We start from the raw sequence: 20627 nt of genomic DNA, 5'->3' as shown, positions 1-20627 counted from the left end.
TTTTTTTTTTTTTTTTTTTTTTTTTTTTTTTTTTTTTTTTTTTTTTTTTTTTTTTTTTTTTTTTTTTTTTTTTTTTTTTTTTTTTTTTTTAAGAAAAATAATAAATAAATTTTTAATAAATTCAATATAAAAAGGAAAAAAAATTAGTAAACTAAAAATAATAATACATATATAAAAAAAAAATTAAAACTATCACAATTATTATATACATAAACTTAAATAATCGATATAATAAAAATAAGATAAGGCACAAATTAAAATATACATATATAAATACATTATGTATATATTTTTAAATAAACAAAAATTAAAACCCATCAACCATATAATTTTTGAAATTTTAGCATGATATTTTTAAAAAAAAAAAAATTATAGTAAAGTTTAAAATAAAATAAAACAAAAACAACATTAATTTTTTTTTTTTTTTTATTATTTTAATTAAAGAATTATTATTTTTAAAAAAAAAGTTATTTAAATGTGCATTTTATGCATAATTAAACATTCCTTATATATATTAGATACAAATATAAGCAATGATTTTATTAAAAATATATGATTTTCACATAAAAGATAAGAATATTTATCTTTTTTTTTGAGAACATTTTCACAAATTTTATTAATTTTTTTTATAGAATTATAAATTTCATTTGAACTATTAAGAATGAATCATCTTAAAAGTTTAAAAAAAGTAAAAATATAAAAAAAAATTATTAATTTATATACTTAAAAAATAATATTAATATATAAGTAAAATACATAAATAATAATAAAAATCAAATTTTTTTAAAAATCATATACGTAAAAAATAATAGAAATACGTAAGTGAAATACATAAATAAAAAGAGAAACCAAATTATTTTAGAAAGAAGAAAAAAAAAAACCGTTAAATTAAATTTTATGAATTCAGTGTACCATTTAAAATATAAATTATATGTCGTTTATGTAAGAATCAAGGCATTAAAATAATACTAATATTTTAAATTAATAAGAATTAAAAAGAATAATTTAGTATTATAAATTTAAATGAATATTATATACAAATAAAATATATATATATACATATATATATATGTAGGTAACATGAAAAAAAAAAAAAATATATATATACCTCCTACAAGATCTAAAAGGAATATTTTTTATGAAATTTTCTTATTTGAATAAAAATAATCCCAATATAGAATATAATTAAAGCATTAAAACATGGAAAAGTATTTATAAAAATATTTTATTGTAAGTTCATATCTATGAAAAAATATTAAAAATAAATCTATTTTTATATTATATACTTCATTTTGTTTATCTATATTTTTACCTTTTTTTCATCTTATTCAAATTTAAATATTTATTTTTGGATATTTGAAAAAGTAATTCAAGTTTATACTATATATATATAATGATATATTAATTTAAAAGAAATAAGAGGAGATACATGTAAATTTTTACATTTATTAATGTCTTAAATATTTTTTTTTTTAAATCGTTGTTAACACTAATTTATAAAATATATATATTTTCTTTTTCACAGATATATTTCTTTTTATTAGGAAATATTAATACTTAATAATTTAATTTATGTTTTTCATTAATTTTTTTTCTTTATCTTTGTTTAATATAAATTTTATGTAAATATATGTAATAGTGATAATTTTGTAGATGACTATTCTTACGTAGTTTATATATATTAAATCCTACTTTGAATTTTTTAAAATGAATTCTTATATTTCAAAATAGAAACAATAGATATTAGGGAAATCATTAAATGAAAAAAGAGTAGATATTTTTATATATTGTAACATTAGAAGGAAAAGAAATTTAATTGTTATATAATTGGAAACAATATCATACATAACTTTATTTTTTTTTTTATTCTAAATTTTGTTATGTAGTTTAAATTTGCAGTATTAATGTATTATTAAAAATATTTAAAATTAAGTAAAATTATTTATGTTTTTATTAACATACATTTTAAAATATATATATCTAAAATTGGAAGATATATGGTATAAATATATATTTATTCATAACAAATTATGTATTTTTTTTTTTTTAATAATTTGTAAAAACTTTACCCTTCATTTAAATATATATATATATATATATTTTAATTTTTTACAACAAAAAAAAAAAAAAAAAAAAAAAAAAAAAAAAAAAAAAATATGCATTTGTAAAATATAAAAAAAAGTATTTTGATATAAAATTTAGAATTATGTCATTTCTTATACAAAATAAAAAATATATAAGATAACATAAATTGTAAGATTAAAAAAATTTATATAATTTTATTATTAAATAAAAAATGGGGTTATTGTTTATTTAAACATTAGATTAATACTATATTAGGTATAAAAATAATAATAAATAAAATATAATGTTTATATTAAATAATTATTTTATAAAATAAAGATTAGGTAAAACATATTGCTAATAATTAAGTAAAAAAAAAAAAATATATTAGGATAATATAAAATGAAAGATTAATGCTTTTTAAAATGCATAAATGAAAATGTACTTTTTTATATCAAATAAAATTAAAAACATATATTTATTTTTTCACATGTACACTAATATATATTTATTTATTAAAAAAAAAAAAAAAAAAAAAAATTGTTACGCATCACATTTTACTTGCATAGTTCTTATTTGCATATAAACAGATTCTAATCGTTGTAACAGTAAGACATGTGCGGCATGTACAGCTGCAACTGTTCCTATTATTCTAACTTTTCTATCAGTAGTTCCAGGTATCAATTCCCCTTTTCTACTTATTCTTATTTGTGCACCTGTACTGTTCATAATATTTGTAAGTCTGGAACCGTTTTTTCCAATAACGGATCCAATGAATTCATCAGGAATTTGTATCGATATTTCACATGGTAAATTAAATAAATCACGACTATGTCTCATTAGAGAATTCATCATTCCTACATCCATATATTGATCATGTTGAAAAACTCCATATTGTTGTGGTATTACATACCCATTTAAATGAAGTTGATTAATAAAGTTATGAGTTAATGCTCGTGAATTATAGTTAGATTCTTTATTATAAATAACATTTAATAAATCTTTTAAATTAGGATCACTCTGTATAGAATTAGCTACTTTCAAAGCTGTATCACTAATTGATTCAAAAGTGCCAATTATAGTAATTATCCTTTCATTTAAACCATCCTCACGACTTGATATTTGAATTTTTGATCCAGTAGAATCTTGTAATTGTTTGATTTGTTGCCCTCCCTTACCAATTATTGCGCTTACAGCTGACTTTGGTACAACTATTCTACATGTATATTTTGGTGTTGCATTTGGATTCTGCTTATCATAAAAATGATGAGAAGCTATTTGTCTAATTTTATCTAAAATTATTAAAAGAGCGCTATTTATTTGCTCTTGTTTTCCACATAATACTAATACTCTTTCTTGTGTATTAGGAAAATAGGAATTATTAGGTGATAACTTTAAATTGCAACCTGTTTTATTTTCTATACTTGTAATTATAGAACCATTTTTACCTATAACAGAACCAGCAACTAAATTATTGACTAACATCTTTACAAAACATAATTGCCCATTAGATTTATTTCTTTTTTCTGATTGATTTTTTTCCTCCATTATGGTGTTTTCGTAACTTCTTTCGTAATTTTACAATGTCTTAATGTATATCTTTTCAATTTTTTTTTTTTTTTTCCTTTTTTTAACAAATTAAGAAAAAAAAAAAAAAAAAAAAGAGAGAATAATTTATCTAACCAAATATCAATTCACAAGTGTAAAGAAAATTTATAAAGAAAAAAAAAAGTATTTATATTTTAATTTTTACACTAATTATATAGTAACTCATGGTTAACGATAATTAAAAAAGAAAAAAAAAAAAAGTTACGTTTTTTTTTTAAATTTATAAAAGCTAAAAAAAGAAAATATATAAATATGTTTATAAATCTTTATACTAAAGAGATAGGCACAAATATATATAGAAAAAAAAATTTATAAACAATGTATGAAAAACTTACACTAATAAAACGTTAAAAATAAAAAAAAATTATAACAATATTAAAATAAGAATATATTTTTATTCAAATTTCTACAAAGTAAAGTGTGAACTCAATAATTCTTTAAAAAAATAAAATAAATAAAAAATAAAAATAGATGAATAATATCTGTTACTAGAATGATTCGAAGAAAAATTATAAGGTATTACATAAGAATAATCCTTGAAAGCAAATAATAATTTTTAAAAATAACTCAAAAAAATAAAAACCTTAAAAAAAAAAAAAGAAAATGTTATATTTCTTTTTAAATAAACATATGTGTATCTGTTTTCCTATTTAAAAAAATATATAAATATATATATATATGTATATATATGTATATATATGTAAATATTTATATTTAATTTTTACTTTTTTTTATTTCTTAATTTATTCATTTATATATATATTAACTTTTATTTATTTGTATTAATAATAAAGCAAAAAGATTTTGTTATGAAATAACTTTATTTTATTTTTTATTTTTTTTTTTTTTTATTAAATCAAGCAAATAATACACAAACTTAAAAAGTAAAGAAAAAAGATGTTTATAAATGTAGTAGTTTCAAACTTCATTACTATTAAATTATTTAAAGTATAAAACTTGCATTAAAATATAAAAACAATGTATAGAAAAATTTTTTTTTAACGTAAAATTTATTATTTTTTTTTTTTTGTTTTTATAATATATTTTTTATTTATTTTATTTCATTTTTTTTAGTTTTATTAGTTTTTTTTCGCATTTTAATTTTTATTTATTTTTTTATTAAAAAAATATAATTTGTGTGCTTTTAGGTAAAGTTATTACGTAATTATTTTTTAAATATATGTACAATAAAATATTCATGTACATTTTTTGTTTTCTTTAAAAATAATCATAAAGATTATTCTCATAGAAACATTTTTTAAAAATTATTTTATATAATTTATTTTATTATATTGCTTTTTTTTTTTTTTTTTTTTTTTTTTTTTTTTTGTCTATGATGTAAAATTGTGGGTAATTTAATTTAATATTTTAATAATTTTTAATCAAAGAATTAATTTTATATAATATATTTATTCGTGAAGAAAAATATTATTTTTATTTTATTTAATAAATATTTAAATATATATATATATGTGTATATTTTTATTTCATATTTTACAAAAAAGTACTGTTTAGATAATTTATGTTAGTAATTATTTAAAAACTTATTTTTTTATATGCACATACAAAGTTGTGTTTATATCTGTGTTTCAATGCTGTTATAAATATTTGTATATATGTGTTTATTGATGTTTTTTTTTTTTTTTTGTTATTATATTATTAACATAAGCAGAATATTAGAAATTGTAAATACTAATATATTTATTTTTCATATGAACAGTTAAGAATTTTATTTTTAGTTAAATATTTTTTTTTAAAACTTGAAATAGCATTCATGAAAAGTATATTTTTAAAAGTAAAATAAGAAACTTATTTTTGTATTATTTAATATGATTACAGAATACTTTATGAAGTGTTAAAAAATGCTTTAGAAAATCTTGAAATAGATTAAAAATGTTTTGTTTGGCTTACTTTTTTTTTGTTTTATGAAAAGAAAAAAAATTAAATTAATCCTAACCAGTTGCACATATATTAAATAAATATTATTTATTTAATCTTATAAAAGATTCGTTAAATAAAAAAATAAAGTTTTTTTAATCACTGTTATAACATAAATTTTAATTATAAAAATAAGACCTAAAAATATCTAGTAAATTATAATATAATAAATATTTTATTTTTGAAATAATGTAATTTCTTATTGTTTCAAATTTTATCATAACCTTATTTATATGCATTTCCCCTTTTTCATGCATGTAAACAATGATGGAAATTGTATGTATAAATGAAAATTCTAGAGGAATATATAGGTAATAAATAAAATATAATATTATTGTTTTTAAAGGAAAAAAAATATTTCAAACCTTTAAAGTATTGCAATTGTTAAAACAAGAATAAATACATGTAATATCAAATTTTTATTATATTGATGATATAGGCTAATCAAAATTACTTATTTTTTTATTTTTAAAAATAAAATATGGAATAAAATATTATTAATTTTCTAAATATGATACAATTAATTATTAAATATATAATATTACGAAATTTTTAAAATAGATATTTCATTATAAAATGTAATTTACATTTAAATTATATAAATGAAAAAATTACTACTGAATTTCTAATTATTAAAAACTGATATAAAGAATGTTTCTGTTCTCATACGGTTACAAGTATTACACTATATCATTAATTATAATATATATTAAAATTTTTAGAAAAATAAGGAACCATTTTACACATGTATATATTTTCAATAAAAGAAACAAATTTTATTATGGCAATATATAAAAATAGTATTAAGTTAAATAATTTTTTAAATATATATAATACAAAAGATAATTTTAGCTTGTTATTTGAAAAATCCTATTCATACATACATAATAATTTATCACAGATTTCATTTTTGTATATTTCTACGAAATACGTATTTAAAATATACATGTATTTAAAATATAAATATGTCTATATTATTTGCATCTATTATGAATAAATAATTTAGAATTTCATTTTTTTTTTTTTTTTTTATTAATTAAAAATATATTATTATGCTTTAAATTTATAAATGAAATTGATTTTATAAAATATTATTAATACATACATATAATCTTTTTATGTTCTTATTATAAAATTTTGTACAAACTTACATTAATTATAAATATAAGTTACGTATAATGTAATTTTTAAATGATATAATTTTTGATATATGCAAATACTATTTTTTTTCTGAAATTTACATTCATATATTAAATTAAGTTTATTTCCGTAATTCCTTTTAGTGTCCTTTATGAAAATATATTGTTTATTTTTACCATTTGTTTAATAATTAAGTTATTTTATAATAATTTTATTTTAATTAAGATGACAAAAAAAATTAATATAATGATTTTTTCTTTTTTATAATTATTTTTTAAATAAATTTTTAAAAAGCGTTACAATTTTTAATAGAAAAATAGAAAATATTAAACAAAAAAAAAAATAAAATAAATTAAAATAATTTAATACGAATATTTTAATACATCATTAAACTTGTTCAACATAATATCACATATATTGGAGAGATCATCCAATGATTCTTTTAAAATATTTAAAGCCGGTTTCCCTTAAATAAAAAAAGTATAATATATAATAAGTGTCAAAATAATAAGTAAAAGAATGAGAGTAAATATAAATATAATTATTTATCAACCTGTTGTTTGAATTCTAACATTAATCTCTGCTTGTGTTGGATGAGGTACTGTGTATCCAGCAAATTCTACACCTTCTTTTTGAAGTAAAATACAACGTAAACAATTTCCTGTTTTAAAAATGAAAAAATTAAAAACAATTTAATTTAAAAGATATTCATAAAAAAAAAAAAAAAAAAAAAAAAAAAAAAGCTAACTATTTTATACTTCATATAGTTAAATTGTGACAATATGTATATTGGGATTTGTTATATAAAAATAAATTTATCATAAAAAATATATTTCTATATATGTAATATTTCCGTATATAAAACATTTTTACATATATAATATATATATATATATATATATAATATTTTTATGTTTATTGTTCCTTGTTTTAAATACCTAAGGTATGATCTTCACTTTCAAAACAAAATGTTGCGTGTGTCAAAGTTTTCAGATTTTCAAAATTTTTTTTTTCTTCCATTTTTGTATTTTAATCTCAGCATTAATTATGTTAAAAATATTTTTATACAAAATTTATGTAAGTGAAAAAAAAATTTAAATGTATTGCTGCCTTTAAGTCAACAATTAAAGCAAAAGTGTATACGTCATTATTAAACAAATAAGAAGAAAATAAAAGAAAAATAAATCAAATGAATAAAATGAAAAAAAAAAAAAAAAGAAAGAAGAAAAAAAAAAAAGATAAATAAAAAATTATAAAATTATTGTATTAAAAATTATTGAAATTTAAATATAAAAAAAAAAAAAAAAAACAATGTTTTGTTATAATTAAAACGTCAAATTTTTTTTTTTTTTTTTAATATAGAAAAATTTAATAAATTAATGTTATATGTTTTATTTATGCATAATTATACATATTAACTAAATCTATTTTTTTTAAATCTTGCCCTTTTAATTCTATAAAAATATTTTCAAATCTTTTTTTAAGTTTACTATACGACCCAGCTAATGAATCTCTCACCCATTCATTCATGGACTATAAAAAAAAAAAAAAAAAAAAATTGGAAAAATATATGATTAATGAAGTAAGAAAACTAATATTAAATTATGAAATTTAAAGAATGAAAAATAATAATTTATAGATAAAAGGTATAAAATGAATTATGACTAAAAAAAAATGATGTAGAATAAGATTAATAAATTTTTTAATATAAACGGGAAAAATATATAGTGCTATAAATAATAAATAATGATCAATTTATTTTATTCTTATTGATTTTTTAACAATTATCCTTTTTTGATATTTATAAAAAAACACAGTTGTATATATTTCATTTCTCTCGTTAGACGAATTGGTTCGTATAATTGATTTTATTTTATCCCCATTTATACTAAATAAAAATAAAGTTTCGTAAAGTATATTTTTAAAAATTAATAAAAGATATGAACAGAAAATAAGTATTATTTAAAATTATATATATTTTTATACTTTAGAGTTATGAAATATAGATGAATATCTGACATATCTATATAAGAAGGTATAAAATCGTATGCTTTATCAAACAATACGTCCTTTTTTGTTAAATAAAAAGAATTCCATACATAATCCACTGAATAACTTTTTTCATTTAAGGTTATAGCAAATCTTAAACCTTTTCTCATAATAAATATATAGGCAGGGTAAAAAATAAATAATCCTATAATATTTTTATCAGGTTCACTAGAGGAAAAAAATATATTATATATATCAGATGAAGATAAATAAATTTGAATAGATTCATTGGCATTAGATAAATAATTTAGAACGTGTTTTGCAGTATTATCATTAATTGTAACTGGTCCTTTTATACTTACTGAAGTGACAAATGTTTTCTTATTATTAATAAATATATTTTTACAAACTTTAACTTTTATATAGTAACCTATCATAAAAGATTTTAATAATAAACTATTTCCACAATGAATAGAATCTTCACGAAAACTTTTATTTGAACCAATACCTTTTGACAAAAACCATTCTATAAGTGTAAAATCGTCGTGTGACATATTTTTTTTTTTCTTTGAAGTAGATAAAGAATTCAATTCTTTTACTTTTATAATGCTACCATCTTCCATATCACCTAAGATAATAATAGGATTATGCATTTCTCCTAATTTTAAGCATGTATTTATTATTTCACCCATTTTATCTTCATCAATATTTTTTTCAAATAATTCCATGTTATTATATAAATTATTATTTATATCATCTAATAAAGACTGTAAATTATTTTCATTTTCTTTATCTAAAACATTTTTTTCATAAATGTATTTTTCTTCTACTTCTTCAGTATTTATTTTATTATACTTCACTTTCCCATATTCTAATACGTCAATACCATATAACATTTTTATATTATAAATAAAAGATACTTTATCATTGTTATCTTTTAATATAAAACTGCACAAATTAAATTTATTTTGCTCTGTATATTCTTCATTTATTCTTAAAAATATATCTATTGTGTTAATTGAGTTTTCAATTAATTCTATATCTTTAATTAATATTTTTTTTATAATATTACGGTAATCATCAAAAACTACAATTTCACATCTAGGTGTATTTTTTAACTCCAAAAGCATAGGTATGAACTGATTTTTCACTTTATATTTTACACAGAAAATTCCATTTCTTAATAGAGCATTACTTGGATTATGCCTCTTCGCTCTGTTTTTTGTTTTTAATAATGCTAAGTTATTTTCATGTGTATTAATTTTTAATTTTACATCATTTCGTTCTCTTGATTTTTCAGAAGAACAAGTATTTTTTTTACTTTTTTTTGCATTTTCACTACATTTATTGGAACAAGACGATGATGAATCATCTGTAAATAATAAATTTCCCATTATTTTAAATTATATATTTTTATTATTTCCTTAATAGATATAAAAAAAAAAAAATATGTAAATAAAATTTCATTAAAACGACATAAATAATTAAAATTATTAAAGCAAAAATGAAAAAATTAAATACAATCAAAATAATTTATAAAGGGAATATATTTATTTAAAAAAATGATAAGACAAATCTTAAAAAAAGTATATAGGACAAATATATTATAAAAAGATTAAAAAAAAAAATAAGTAAAAATAAATAAAATAACTGTTTATTTATATAAAAGGTGTAAATTTCATATAATTAAAATAAACAAAAAAAAAAAAAAAAAAAAAAAAAAAGTAGAAAAATATATCACAATAATAATAAAAAGGAAAAGAACAAATCTGTTATTAAAGATGAAACAGAACAAATGAAAAAAAAAAAAAAAAGTAAATTCAAAAAAAATTAAATAATTAAAAAGTAAAAAATTAGTTCTCGTGATAGGAGAATTGAGTTATTTAAAATAATAAAATAACAAACAATAAAGTGAAAATTACATTTTTTTTTATTTATTTATTTATTTTTAAATGAAAAAATTTGACAAAATTCAATACATTTATGTAAAAATTAAAAGAAAAAAAAAATATTTAAATGTAATTAAAGTGTTATGCTTAAATTAAAATATTTTAAAGAATTTAAGCAATTAAAAAAAAATTTTAATTTTCCTTTATAAAATGTGTAATTATGAATGGAAATTTAAATTGTGTGTAATTTTCAAATTTTTTATTAGAAAAGGAGAAACACATTATAAATATTGATTAAATGGATAAAATTTAATAACATTATAAAGACTATAAAACAATTTTTTTTTATACTTAAATTAATTGCCACTTTTTATTAAGACATATATATATGTAATTAGTAGATTAAGTTATTTTATATACCCAATTTTTTATTTTCTCTCGTTTTTTCTTTTTTTTTTATATTTAACATATTATTAAGAATGTAAAAAAAAAGTATTACTATAAATTTCAAAGGCCTCATTTTTCATATATTTTCAATAAAGCATAATGAAATAAAAAAATTATAAATGTTTTGAGTATGTTTAGCTCATATATAAAAGAGCATGTTAATAGAAATAAATAAATTATATAAAATTATTTGGAATAATATATATTTCATTTTTCTAAGAAGTGTATTCTTCATATAATCATAAACGGTATCCTTAATTAGATAAGTTAATAAAATTGAACTATTAAAGCATTTTTTTGATTAAACACTAAAAAAAAAAATTAAAAACAATTTTAATATATAATATATAATTCTTTTAGAAATATATTACAAAAAAAAAAAAAATATATTAAATTGTTATTATTTTATTCTAACAGAAATTAAAAAAAAAATTTCTATTAATAATTTAAATAACTTTTAATTTTTACTTTATAAAATGAAATCTTAAAATCTTCTTATTTTTTTTTAAATAAATGCCAGAATAATAAACTAATTATAAGTTATCCTATTCATTTTTTTTATTTTTTTTTAATTTTTTTTTTTTTTTTTTTGTCAATATAGAAATGCATAATAAAATTTTTTTTTTTTTATTTTTTGTGAATTTTACATATATATGATATGTTCAATAAAGTAGCATGACATTTAATTATTAAAACCTTTTAACTTTTATTAATATTTAGACAATATATGATATTATTTTTTTTAATTTTTATATATATTTAAAATAAAGAAAAAAAAATTAAAATAATAGTAAAATTTATTTACTTTTTTTTTTAAATAAAAGAATATATTATAAGCTGATAATTTTATTATAAATTTTTTTTTCGTATTGATTTAAATTTAATATTACATTTACATTTTAAATGAAAAAAAAGAAAAATATGAGAAAATAACAAATTCATTAATCATTATTTTTTTTTCTTTAAATTTAATTCTTTTATATATTTCAAGAAAAAAATATATTTTTTTTTGTCTAACTGTATTTTTTAACTTATTGAACACATTGTTAATTTTTAAATAAAGTTTTTTTTTTAATAGATAGATATAAAAATTTTATAAACTATTAATTATATTAATTATATATATATATATATATATATATATATATATATATATATATATATATATATATATATATTTAACTATTTTTTTTTATATCATTTTTACATATGAATAAAGTTAAAGTTCAAAAAACAATAGATTACTTTTTTAAAAGTAAAAGGCAGAAAATAACAAATACAAAAGCTGAAGAAAACGCTAATAAATGTGTAGAATCTATTGGAAGTAGTTGTTTAGAAAACTCAGAAATAAATGAAAATGATTGTAAGAAAAGGAAAATTATGAATAAAGATGAATTAGAAAATACAAAAAATATTTATGATAATAATTTAAATATGATTAGAAAAACAGAAAATGAAATAAAAAATAATGAAAAAGCTTCTGATTATATAGAAGAAATAAGAAAACTAATGGATATAGAATGGTTTAAAGAGTTACAGGATGAATTAAAAAAAAGTTATTTTAAAAATATGTATTTAAAAATAAAAGAAGAAAGAAAAATTAAAGTTATTTATCCACCTGAACAATTAGTTTTTAATGCTTTTTTAAAAACACCATTATCAAAAATAAAGGTAGTTATAGTAGGCCAGGATCCTTATCATCAAAAAAACCAAGCAATGGGATTAAGCTTTTCTGTGCCTTTTGGTATTAAAATACCACCAAGCTTGAAAAATATTTTAAAAGAAATAAAGCAAAAAAGTAATCACGGAAATTTAATTAGTTGGTCAGAACAAGGAGTTTTTTTATTAAATACTTCTTTAACTGTTGAAGAAAACAAACCAGCATCTCATAAAAATTATGGATGGGAAACATTTACTGATAAAGTTATTAACATAATAAACCAAAAAAAAGAAAAAATTATTTTTATGCTATGGGGTAATTTTGCAATTAAAAAATGTTCTAAAATTGATACAACAAAACATTTTATATTAAAAGCTGGTCATCCATCTCCATTAAGTATAAGGCATTTTGAAAATTGTGATCATTTTAATAAATGTAATAAAATTCTTATTGAAAATAACTTAGTTCCAATAAAATGGGAATTACCACAATAAAAAAAAAAAAAAAAAAAAAAAAAGTAAATCATTTATTTCATTTTTTAATTTTATTTCAATATTATCCTACCTGTTTATATAATATTTTTATTCATTTTAGGTAACATATTTTTTAATTAATTTACATTTTTATATGTATAATCATTTGATTTTTATATGCAGAAAAATGCAATTAAAATATGTTTGTATACTATAATTATTAATTTTCTATAAAGTCTATATTATAAATGTTATTTATTTTTTTTTAAAAATTATTAATATTTAATTTTAAAAAACTTTATGTATATCTTTAAAATAATTTTTTTTTTAATTCAATTTTTATCAAAATGATATATTGAATAAAATATTTTTGAATTTATTATATTTAATAATATATATGTATAATCATACAATTTTTTTTTTTTTTAAATTTTATAAAAAATTAGTATTCTTAATAAAAATGAATATGAAAATATGCTTTAAGAAAACATTTTATTTTTTTATCAGTATCACCTCTTTTTTTATTTGGCTTTTATCTTCATTTTTTTTTTTTTTTTTTTTTTTTTTTTTTTTTCCTTAATATTTGTTATTAATTATCATGTTATTTTATTTTAAATTCGTAAAATACAATAGGAAAGAATTTTTTAAAGTTAGATTTTTTTCTCGTTCATCCAAAATAGTTCATGAAAATGAGATAAAATTAAAAGAAATTGAATGTTTTGCTCTTATGAATAAACCACTTTTTCCAGGGCTTTGTTATGTCCTGAATGCTGATAAAAGTATTATAAAAAATATGAAAAATTATAAACAGAAAAAAACATATATTGGACTATTTTTTAATAGAAAAAGAGAAAATGAAGAGACATTTTCTTTATTTAGTGATGCTGAACTTAATAGAACTACTTTAAAAATAAAAGAAAATGAAGAAGAAAAAAAAAAATTGATAAGAAAAGATATTGACTACATTCGTAATTTAAGTGATATTTATAATATTGGATGTATTGGTTTAATTAAGGAAATTTTATATGATGAAAATACAAATAACTCTACACAAATTAGCAATGATAATTTAAGTAAAATTAGAATAAACAACAATAGAGATAGCAATAATATAAATAATAATGACATAAATAATGATAATTTATTTGATAAAAATATAAATAAAGAGAGTGTTGATAATAATAGAAATTTTGTTTTTAATAAATTTGACAACGTGTTTAGAATTGTTGTTGAATTAATAGAAAAAATAAAAATAAAAAATTGGAAAGGAAATAATATGGTAGAATTTGATATAATAAAAAATGAAAAATACGATATAAATAATAAATATATAAAAATATATCATATAGAAATAATAAATAAAATAAAGGAAATAATAAGCTTAAACAGTGTAAATAATTATGAATACAATTTATTATTAAAATATTATAATATTAAAAATATAAATAATTTAGTGAATTTTATAGGTAATATAACTATAAATAAAAATAGTGCTATTCAAGAATTGTTTGAAAGTAATAATATAGAAGAAAAATTAAAAAAATGTTTGCATTTATTAAATGAAGATATATTTTTGTTAAAGATGAAAAAGGAATTAACAAATGATTTAAATGAAAAATTTTTAAAAGAAAAAAAAGAATTAATAATAAAGGAATATATTAATAGTTTAAAAAAGAAAATTTGTCAAAAAAGTGATCATGAGGCTATATGTGAAAATTTTCTGAATAAATTTAATACTATAAAAAGTTATTTGAATATTGAAGCAACAACGATCATATCTCGTGAGATTAATAAATTTTTATTATATAATGAAAATTGTAATGAATATTCATCTACTTATCAATATTTGAACACTGTTTTAAGTATTCCTTATAACAAATATCAATTATTAAATGAAGATATAAATGAATGTGAAATTTTATTAAATAAAAGTCATTATGGATTGAATTATGTTAAAAAATATATACTTGAATATTTAAGTTTATATATATTAAATAAAAATATTAAACCAAAAATACTTTTATTGGTTGGCTATCCAGGTACAGGAAAAACTTCTATTTGTAAATCTATTAGTAAGTGTTTGAATATTCCATTTTATGTAATAAATATGAATAATATAAATAATATGAATGATTTAATTGGTCATAGAAAAACTTACGTGAATAGTTATGAAGGAAAAATAATACAGTCATTAATATCAACAAATGTTATGAACCCATTAATAATTTTAGATGAATTTGATAAAATTTCATATATAAATACTAATATTTATAATACTTTTTTAAATATTTTTGATATTAACCAAAATAAATTATTTAAAGATCAGTATATAAATATTCCCGTTGATATTTCAAATGTTTTTTTTATATGTACTGTTAATACAATAGAAAATATTCCTGATGTTTTATTAGATAGAATGGAAATCATAAATATACATCCTTACACTAATATAGAAAAAGTTCATATTTTCAGAAATTATTTAAAAAAAAAACTAGAATTGGAAACAAAGATTACAGATATTCATTTACATATATCAGATGAACTATTATTATATATTATTCATAATTATACTAATGAAAATGGTTTAAGACAGTTTTATAATATAATTTATAATATTTATAAAAAAAGAGCTTATCTGTTATTAAAAGGAAATACAAAAGAAATTAACATAAATTTAAATAATTTAAATGATTTTATTAATATAGATTCTATTAAGAATAAAAAAAATAAGGAAAATCACAATTTTGATGGTTCATTGAAATCATTAGCCTTTACGGATAATGGTGGACAAATAGTAACAATAGAAGTATCAAGTTTAAAAAATAATTTTTCATTAAAAAATCGGTATCCTAAATATGAAATGAATTACGTAAATAATGATGAGTTTTATTGCAATTATAATGAACATCACTATAGCAAGTTAAAAAATTATAATAGTAAAAATGATAAAAATGATAACAATATTGAAAATTATAATCATCATAATGCTAATAACAAATACTATAATACCAGAAACAATAAATATGAATGTTATAATAATGAATATTATAACACTAATAATATTAATTCTTTAATAAAAGAGAAACATGAAAAAAGTAATTTGCCATTTTCTATTTCTGTCAACGAGTTAGCTTTAAATGATAAAAATCAAATAATTAATTACTATAATTTATCAGAAATGAAAAATTCATTATCATCAAGTGATGATAATAAAAATATTTATAAGAAAAATAGGTATGAACTGTTAGACAAAAATGACAATGAACTAAAAAGTATCAATGAAAATACATGTCTTTATGAAAATAATTCTTTTTCATTTAATGAAGATAAATATTCCTATAGTAATGGATTTAATAAAAAAAAGGACATACATTTAAATAATGAAAATAGGTTCAAGAATGATAATTTTAATTATAATATTATAATAACTGGAAATGTTGGAAAAATAATGCAAGAAAGTATAATAATTGCAAATACATATTCTATTAATTTAATGAATCAAATTATTCCTAATTTTCAAAATGATTATTTGCATATCAATTTAAGTGAATGTGATATTAAAAAGGATGGACCTAGTGCAGGTATAAATTTTGTTACATCTATTTTATCTTATTATTTAAAAATAGCAGTAGATAATTCTTTATGTATGACTGGTGAAATAAGTTTAAATGGACATATTTTAAAAATAGGAGGATTAATAGAAAAAGTTATTGTTGCTAAAAATTATGGCATTCGTACTTTAATAATACCTAGAGATAATGCACAAGAATATGAATTATTGCCAAGCTATATTAAGGAAAATATAAATGTTTTATATGTTTATCACTATTGCCAAATTTTTAATATGCTTTTTAATAAATATAATAAATATCTATGTTAATATGTTATTTAATATATTTTTCTGTTTTTTTTTTTTTAAATTTGTGAATACATTATCAAATAATATTTTTAAAATGTTGTTTTACAACTTTACTTTTCCAAGTAAATAAATTTCATTATTTATATTATTTTTTTTTTTTTTTTTTTTTTTTTTTTTTTTTTTTTTTTTTTGTGTTTTTATGAAAAGGATAAACATTTTCCTTTTTATTTTAAAATAACATTTTAAAATGTATTCCTTAAAAATATAAAGATTTAGAAAAATTATAATGATTCTAAATTCATTAAAATTATTAATTATTATTTTATTTTATTTTATTTTATTTTATTGTATTTTTTTTTTTTTCTGTTTATTTTGTTTATAGTCATTTTTATTATGTGTCCCTATGTATTTTATATTCTCTTAATTTTTCTGTTTTCGTTACATTATAAAAAATTTTTATAATATTTAATACTTTTGAAATTTTAACAATACAATTTTTTATTAATAGGAATTTTTATATAGATTTGAAGTTAATTTGACATAATTATTAATTTTATTTAGATTCAATTTAGTTTGTATTTTTTTTTTTTTTTTTTTTCTTTTTTTTTTTTTTTTTAAAAGTTATTTTTAATACAGTAATTCATATAAAATAGATTTTTATAATTTTTTTTTAATTTTAAAAACATTAATTTATATTTTAAATAAAAATTAATTTTATATAATTCCACATTACAAGGCATCCCTTTTTTTTTTTTTAAAATTAAGATTTCATATAATTTTAAAGCAAAACATAATGATTTTACAAATAGTAAAATTATGAATTTTTTTTTTTTAAAGATTTATTAAAAGAACAAATAAATATCAAAAAAAGAAAGAGAGAAAAAAAAAAAAAAAAAAAAGAAGAAATTCCCAATTTTCTTTTTTCTATTAATATTAAAGTATAAATTTAAAAAAAAAAGAAAAAAAGAAAATGGGAAAAAATTCACGTTTGGAAACATGGTTACATTATAGAGTTAGGGTTACTGTTAGTGATACTAGATATTTTGTTGGCACTTTTCTTTCATATGATAGGCATATGAATATAGTTTTAGTTGATGCTGAAGAGTTTAGAAAAATAAAAGATCAGGAAACTGGTTTTAAGGTAATATTTATATGAAAAATAAAAAAAAAAAAAAAAAAAAAAAAATGAAAAAGGATAAAATATAATTATAACAATTAGTTCTTATTATATATTTATATATATATTTATATATATATATATTAAAAAATCATTTTTTTTTTTTATGTAAATAAAAAAGTTTATGTTAATGATTATATTTTAAGAATATATTTATTTTAAAAAATGTTAATTATAACATTAATTTTGTTAATAAAAAAAGAATATTTAAGACAAGTAGAAACAATATGTTTTTCATTATGATTTTATACTAATATATAAAATAATTATTTGTTATATTTTCTACATTTTACTATATGATAAATTAAGGATAATTATTTAATAGAATATTATATATATAGTTATATTTCATTCTATAAATTATGATATATATATATATATATATAGTGTTAGTTTTTTAGAATAATAAGAAGTTACTAAAAAAAAATATTAGTATTCCATATGTTCATATATAATTTTATAATTTTCTATTTTTTTTTTAGGAAATAAAAAGAGTAGTTGGTTTAATTTTAATAAGAGGAGAAAATATTGTTTCATTTACAGCCGAACAGGGTCCTATTAATAAAAAATCTATGAATAATGTAATAAATAAAGGAATAGCTACAGGAAGAGGAATTCCATTAAGTAATTACGTACCCTTGCAAAATAATTTTAATACAAATTTAACAAATCCTATAAGCAATATGCCAACAGGTATGGCATTAAATTCTAGTACTACAAAAAATTTAACGCCAGCTGTTAATCCAAATTTCAGATCTCCAAATGCTCCATTAAATAATTCAAGACCTATGATTCCTATGAATATTCCTATAAATCAACCAATATCAAATGCTAATAATATGCAACAAAGGTTACCCCCTCAAATGCCACCTCAAATGCCACCTCAAATGCCACCTCAAATACCACCTCAAATGCCACCACAAATGCCACCACAAATTCCACCACAAATTCCACCACAAATGCCACCTCAAATGCCACCTCAAATGCCACCTCAAGTACCACCTCAAATGCCACCTCAAGTACCACCACAATTGCCATTTCCTCCTAGTATGAAACCTCCAACTGAATAGATTTTTTTTTTTTTTTATATATATACCTTCTTTGTCTTTACATTTTTTTTCTTTTTTTTTTTTTTTTTTTTAAATACCTTTAAATGAAAGTTATTTTAAACATATAGATTATGATTAAAATGAAAAAGAAAAAAAATTATAACAATGCTTGAAAATGTAATAATTTAAAGTATTATTTTATATCTGTCTATATGTACATACAAGTACTATTAGACATGACTTATATCTTGATTTTTTTAATTTGAAGTAGTTTAATTTTAAATTTTCATGTATTTATATTTTTGTTATTTGTTCGTATTTTTGAAAAAATATTATTTCACATTTTTTTTTTTTTTTTTATTATTGATATTATTATTTTATATTTAAAGTTATCTTAATAAATTTCATTCATATTTATTAACTTTATTTTGAAATATAATGAATTTTACTTTAAAATTTAGATTCTCTCTTATAATATATACACATGAATATATTTTTATTATTATTTATTAGAAAAAATGTTATAAATTAAACTTCGTGGAGATTCATCTTAAGAATTAAAATAAAAATATGATGTTGCTATTATATCAATAAATTTTACTTTAATTTTTTTTTCTTTATATATTTTTTATTAATTTATTTATAAATTTTTTTTTTTTTTCTTTTTAATTTAAATTTAATATCCTTACTTATTTTTGTTCAAGAATAAATTATAAATAAAAATTATTTATTATTTTTTTTTTCAATTTTCTAAATGTTTTTATTATCTTATGAACATCTTAATTATTTACATATATTTTTTTATATAGAACTTTTAATAACAGAAATATAACTTGATAAAATATTCTTTAGATTTTTATCCTAAACATGTATTATTATATATATATATATAACTTAAGAAATTCAAATAACTAATTTTCTTTTTTTCAATTACTATTTTATGTATATTTATTTAAACTAAAATATATTTATAAAAATTTCCATTCAGTTGTAATCAGAAATTTAGACAATAAGCAAAAAAGTTGTATTTAATATCTATGTTGTAAAAAATTAAGTAAAAAATCAATATACATTTTATTTATTTTTTTTTTTAACTAGATAATCTTTATATATGTAAAATAAATGAAGAAAAAAAAAAAAAAATGAAAATTATGAATTATAAAAATATCAAAAATAACGTTTGAATTAGTTATAGTATAATAAACATAAAATAATTAACATAAAAAAAGAGAAAAATTAAAACAAAAAAAAAAAAGATAAAAAAAAAGTACAACTTCATTAAAAACTCCAACGGAGCAAATTTTTTTTTTTTTTTTTTTTTTTTTTTTTTTTTT

General features: G+C 16.6%; 6 protein-coding genes across 6 annotated transcripts; 3 read left to right on the top strand and 3 right to left on the bottom strand.

Moving 5' to 3' along the window:
- Window positions 1–2607: 2607 nt before the first annotated feature.
- On the bottom strand, window positions 2608–3612 carry PGAL8A_00286900 (RNA-binding protein Nova-1, putative; the record flags this gene model as incomplete). Its single annotated transcript, XM_028671871.1, has 1 exon — window positions 2608–3612. One exon carries the CDS (start codon window positions 3610–3612, stop codon window positions 2608–2610), a length of 1005 nt encoding a protein of 334 aa, XP_028528480.1.
- Window positions 3613–7112: 3500 nt separating this feature from the next.
- On the bottom strand, window positions 7113–7770 carry PGAL8A_00286800 (DNA-directed RNA polymerase I/III subunit, putative; the record flags this gene model as incomplete). Its single annotated transcript, XM_028671870.1, has 3 exons — window positions 7113–7216; window positions 7304–7411; window positions 7689–7770. 3 exons carry the CDS (start codon window positions 7768–7770, stop codon window positions 7113–7115), a joined length of 294 nt encoding a protein of 97 aa, XP_028528479.1.
- A 375-nt stretch (window positions 7771–8145) lies between these two features.
- On the bottom strand, window positions 8146–10133 carry PGAL8A_00286700 (conserved Plasmodium protein, unknown function; the record flags this gene model as incomplete). Its single annotated transcript, XM_028671869.1, has 3 exons — window positions 8146–8283; window positions 8533–8638; window positions 8737–10133. 3 exons carry the CDS (start codon window positions 10131–10133, stop codon window positions 8146–8148), a joined length of 1641 nt encoding a protein of 546 aa, XP_028528478.1.
- Window positions 10134–12284: 2151 nt separating this feature from the next.
- On the top strand, window positions 12285–13229 carry PGAL8A_00286600 (uracil-DNA glycosylase, putative; the record flags this gene model as incomplete). The annotated part of the gene is made up of 1 exon (XM_028671868.1): window positions 12285–13229. One exon carries the CDS (start codon window positions 12285–12287, stop codon window positions 13227–13229), a length of 945 nt encoding a protein of 314 aa, XP_028528477.1.
- A 577-nt stretch (window positions 13230–13806) lies between these two features.
- PGAL8A_00286500 (ATP-dependent protease, putative) lies at window positions 13807–17088 on the top strand (the record flags this gene model as incomplete). The annotated part of the gene is made up of 1 exon (XM_028671867.1): window positions 13807–17088. The coding sequence occupies one exon, from the start codon at window positions 13807–13809 to the stop codon at window positions 17086–17088; it is 3282 nt and encodes a 1093-aa protein (XP_028528476.1).
- A 949-nt stretch (window positions 17089–18037) lies between these two features.
- PGAL8A_00286400 (small nuclear ribonucleoprotein-associated protein B, putative) lies at window positions 18038–19314 on the top strand (the record flags this gene model as incomplete). The annotated part of the gene is made up of 2 exons (XM_028671864.1): window positions 18038–18208; window positions 18727–19314. 2 exons carry the CDS (start codon window positions 18038–18040, stop codon window positions 19312–19314), a joined length of 759 nt encoding a protein of 252 aa, XP_028528475.1.
- Between the last annotated feature and the right edge of the window lie 1313 nt (window positions 19315–20627).

This window comes from Plasmodium gallinaceum, assembly GCF_900005855.1.
Source record: "Plasmodium gallinaceum strain 8A genome assembly, contig: PGAL8A_v1_87, whole genome shotgun sequence".
Taxonomy (NCBI): domain Eukaryota; phylum Apicomplexa; class Aconoidasida; order Haemosporida; family Plasmodiidae; genus Plasmodium; species Plasmodium gallinaceum.
The sequence above is the reverse complement of the archived record's forward strand: the minus strand, read 5'-3'. Positions and strand labels throughout refer to the sequence as shown.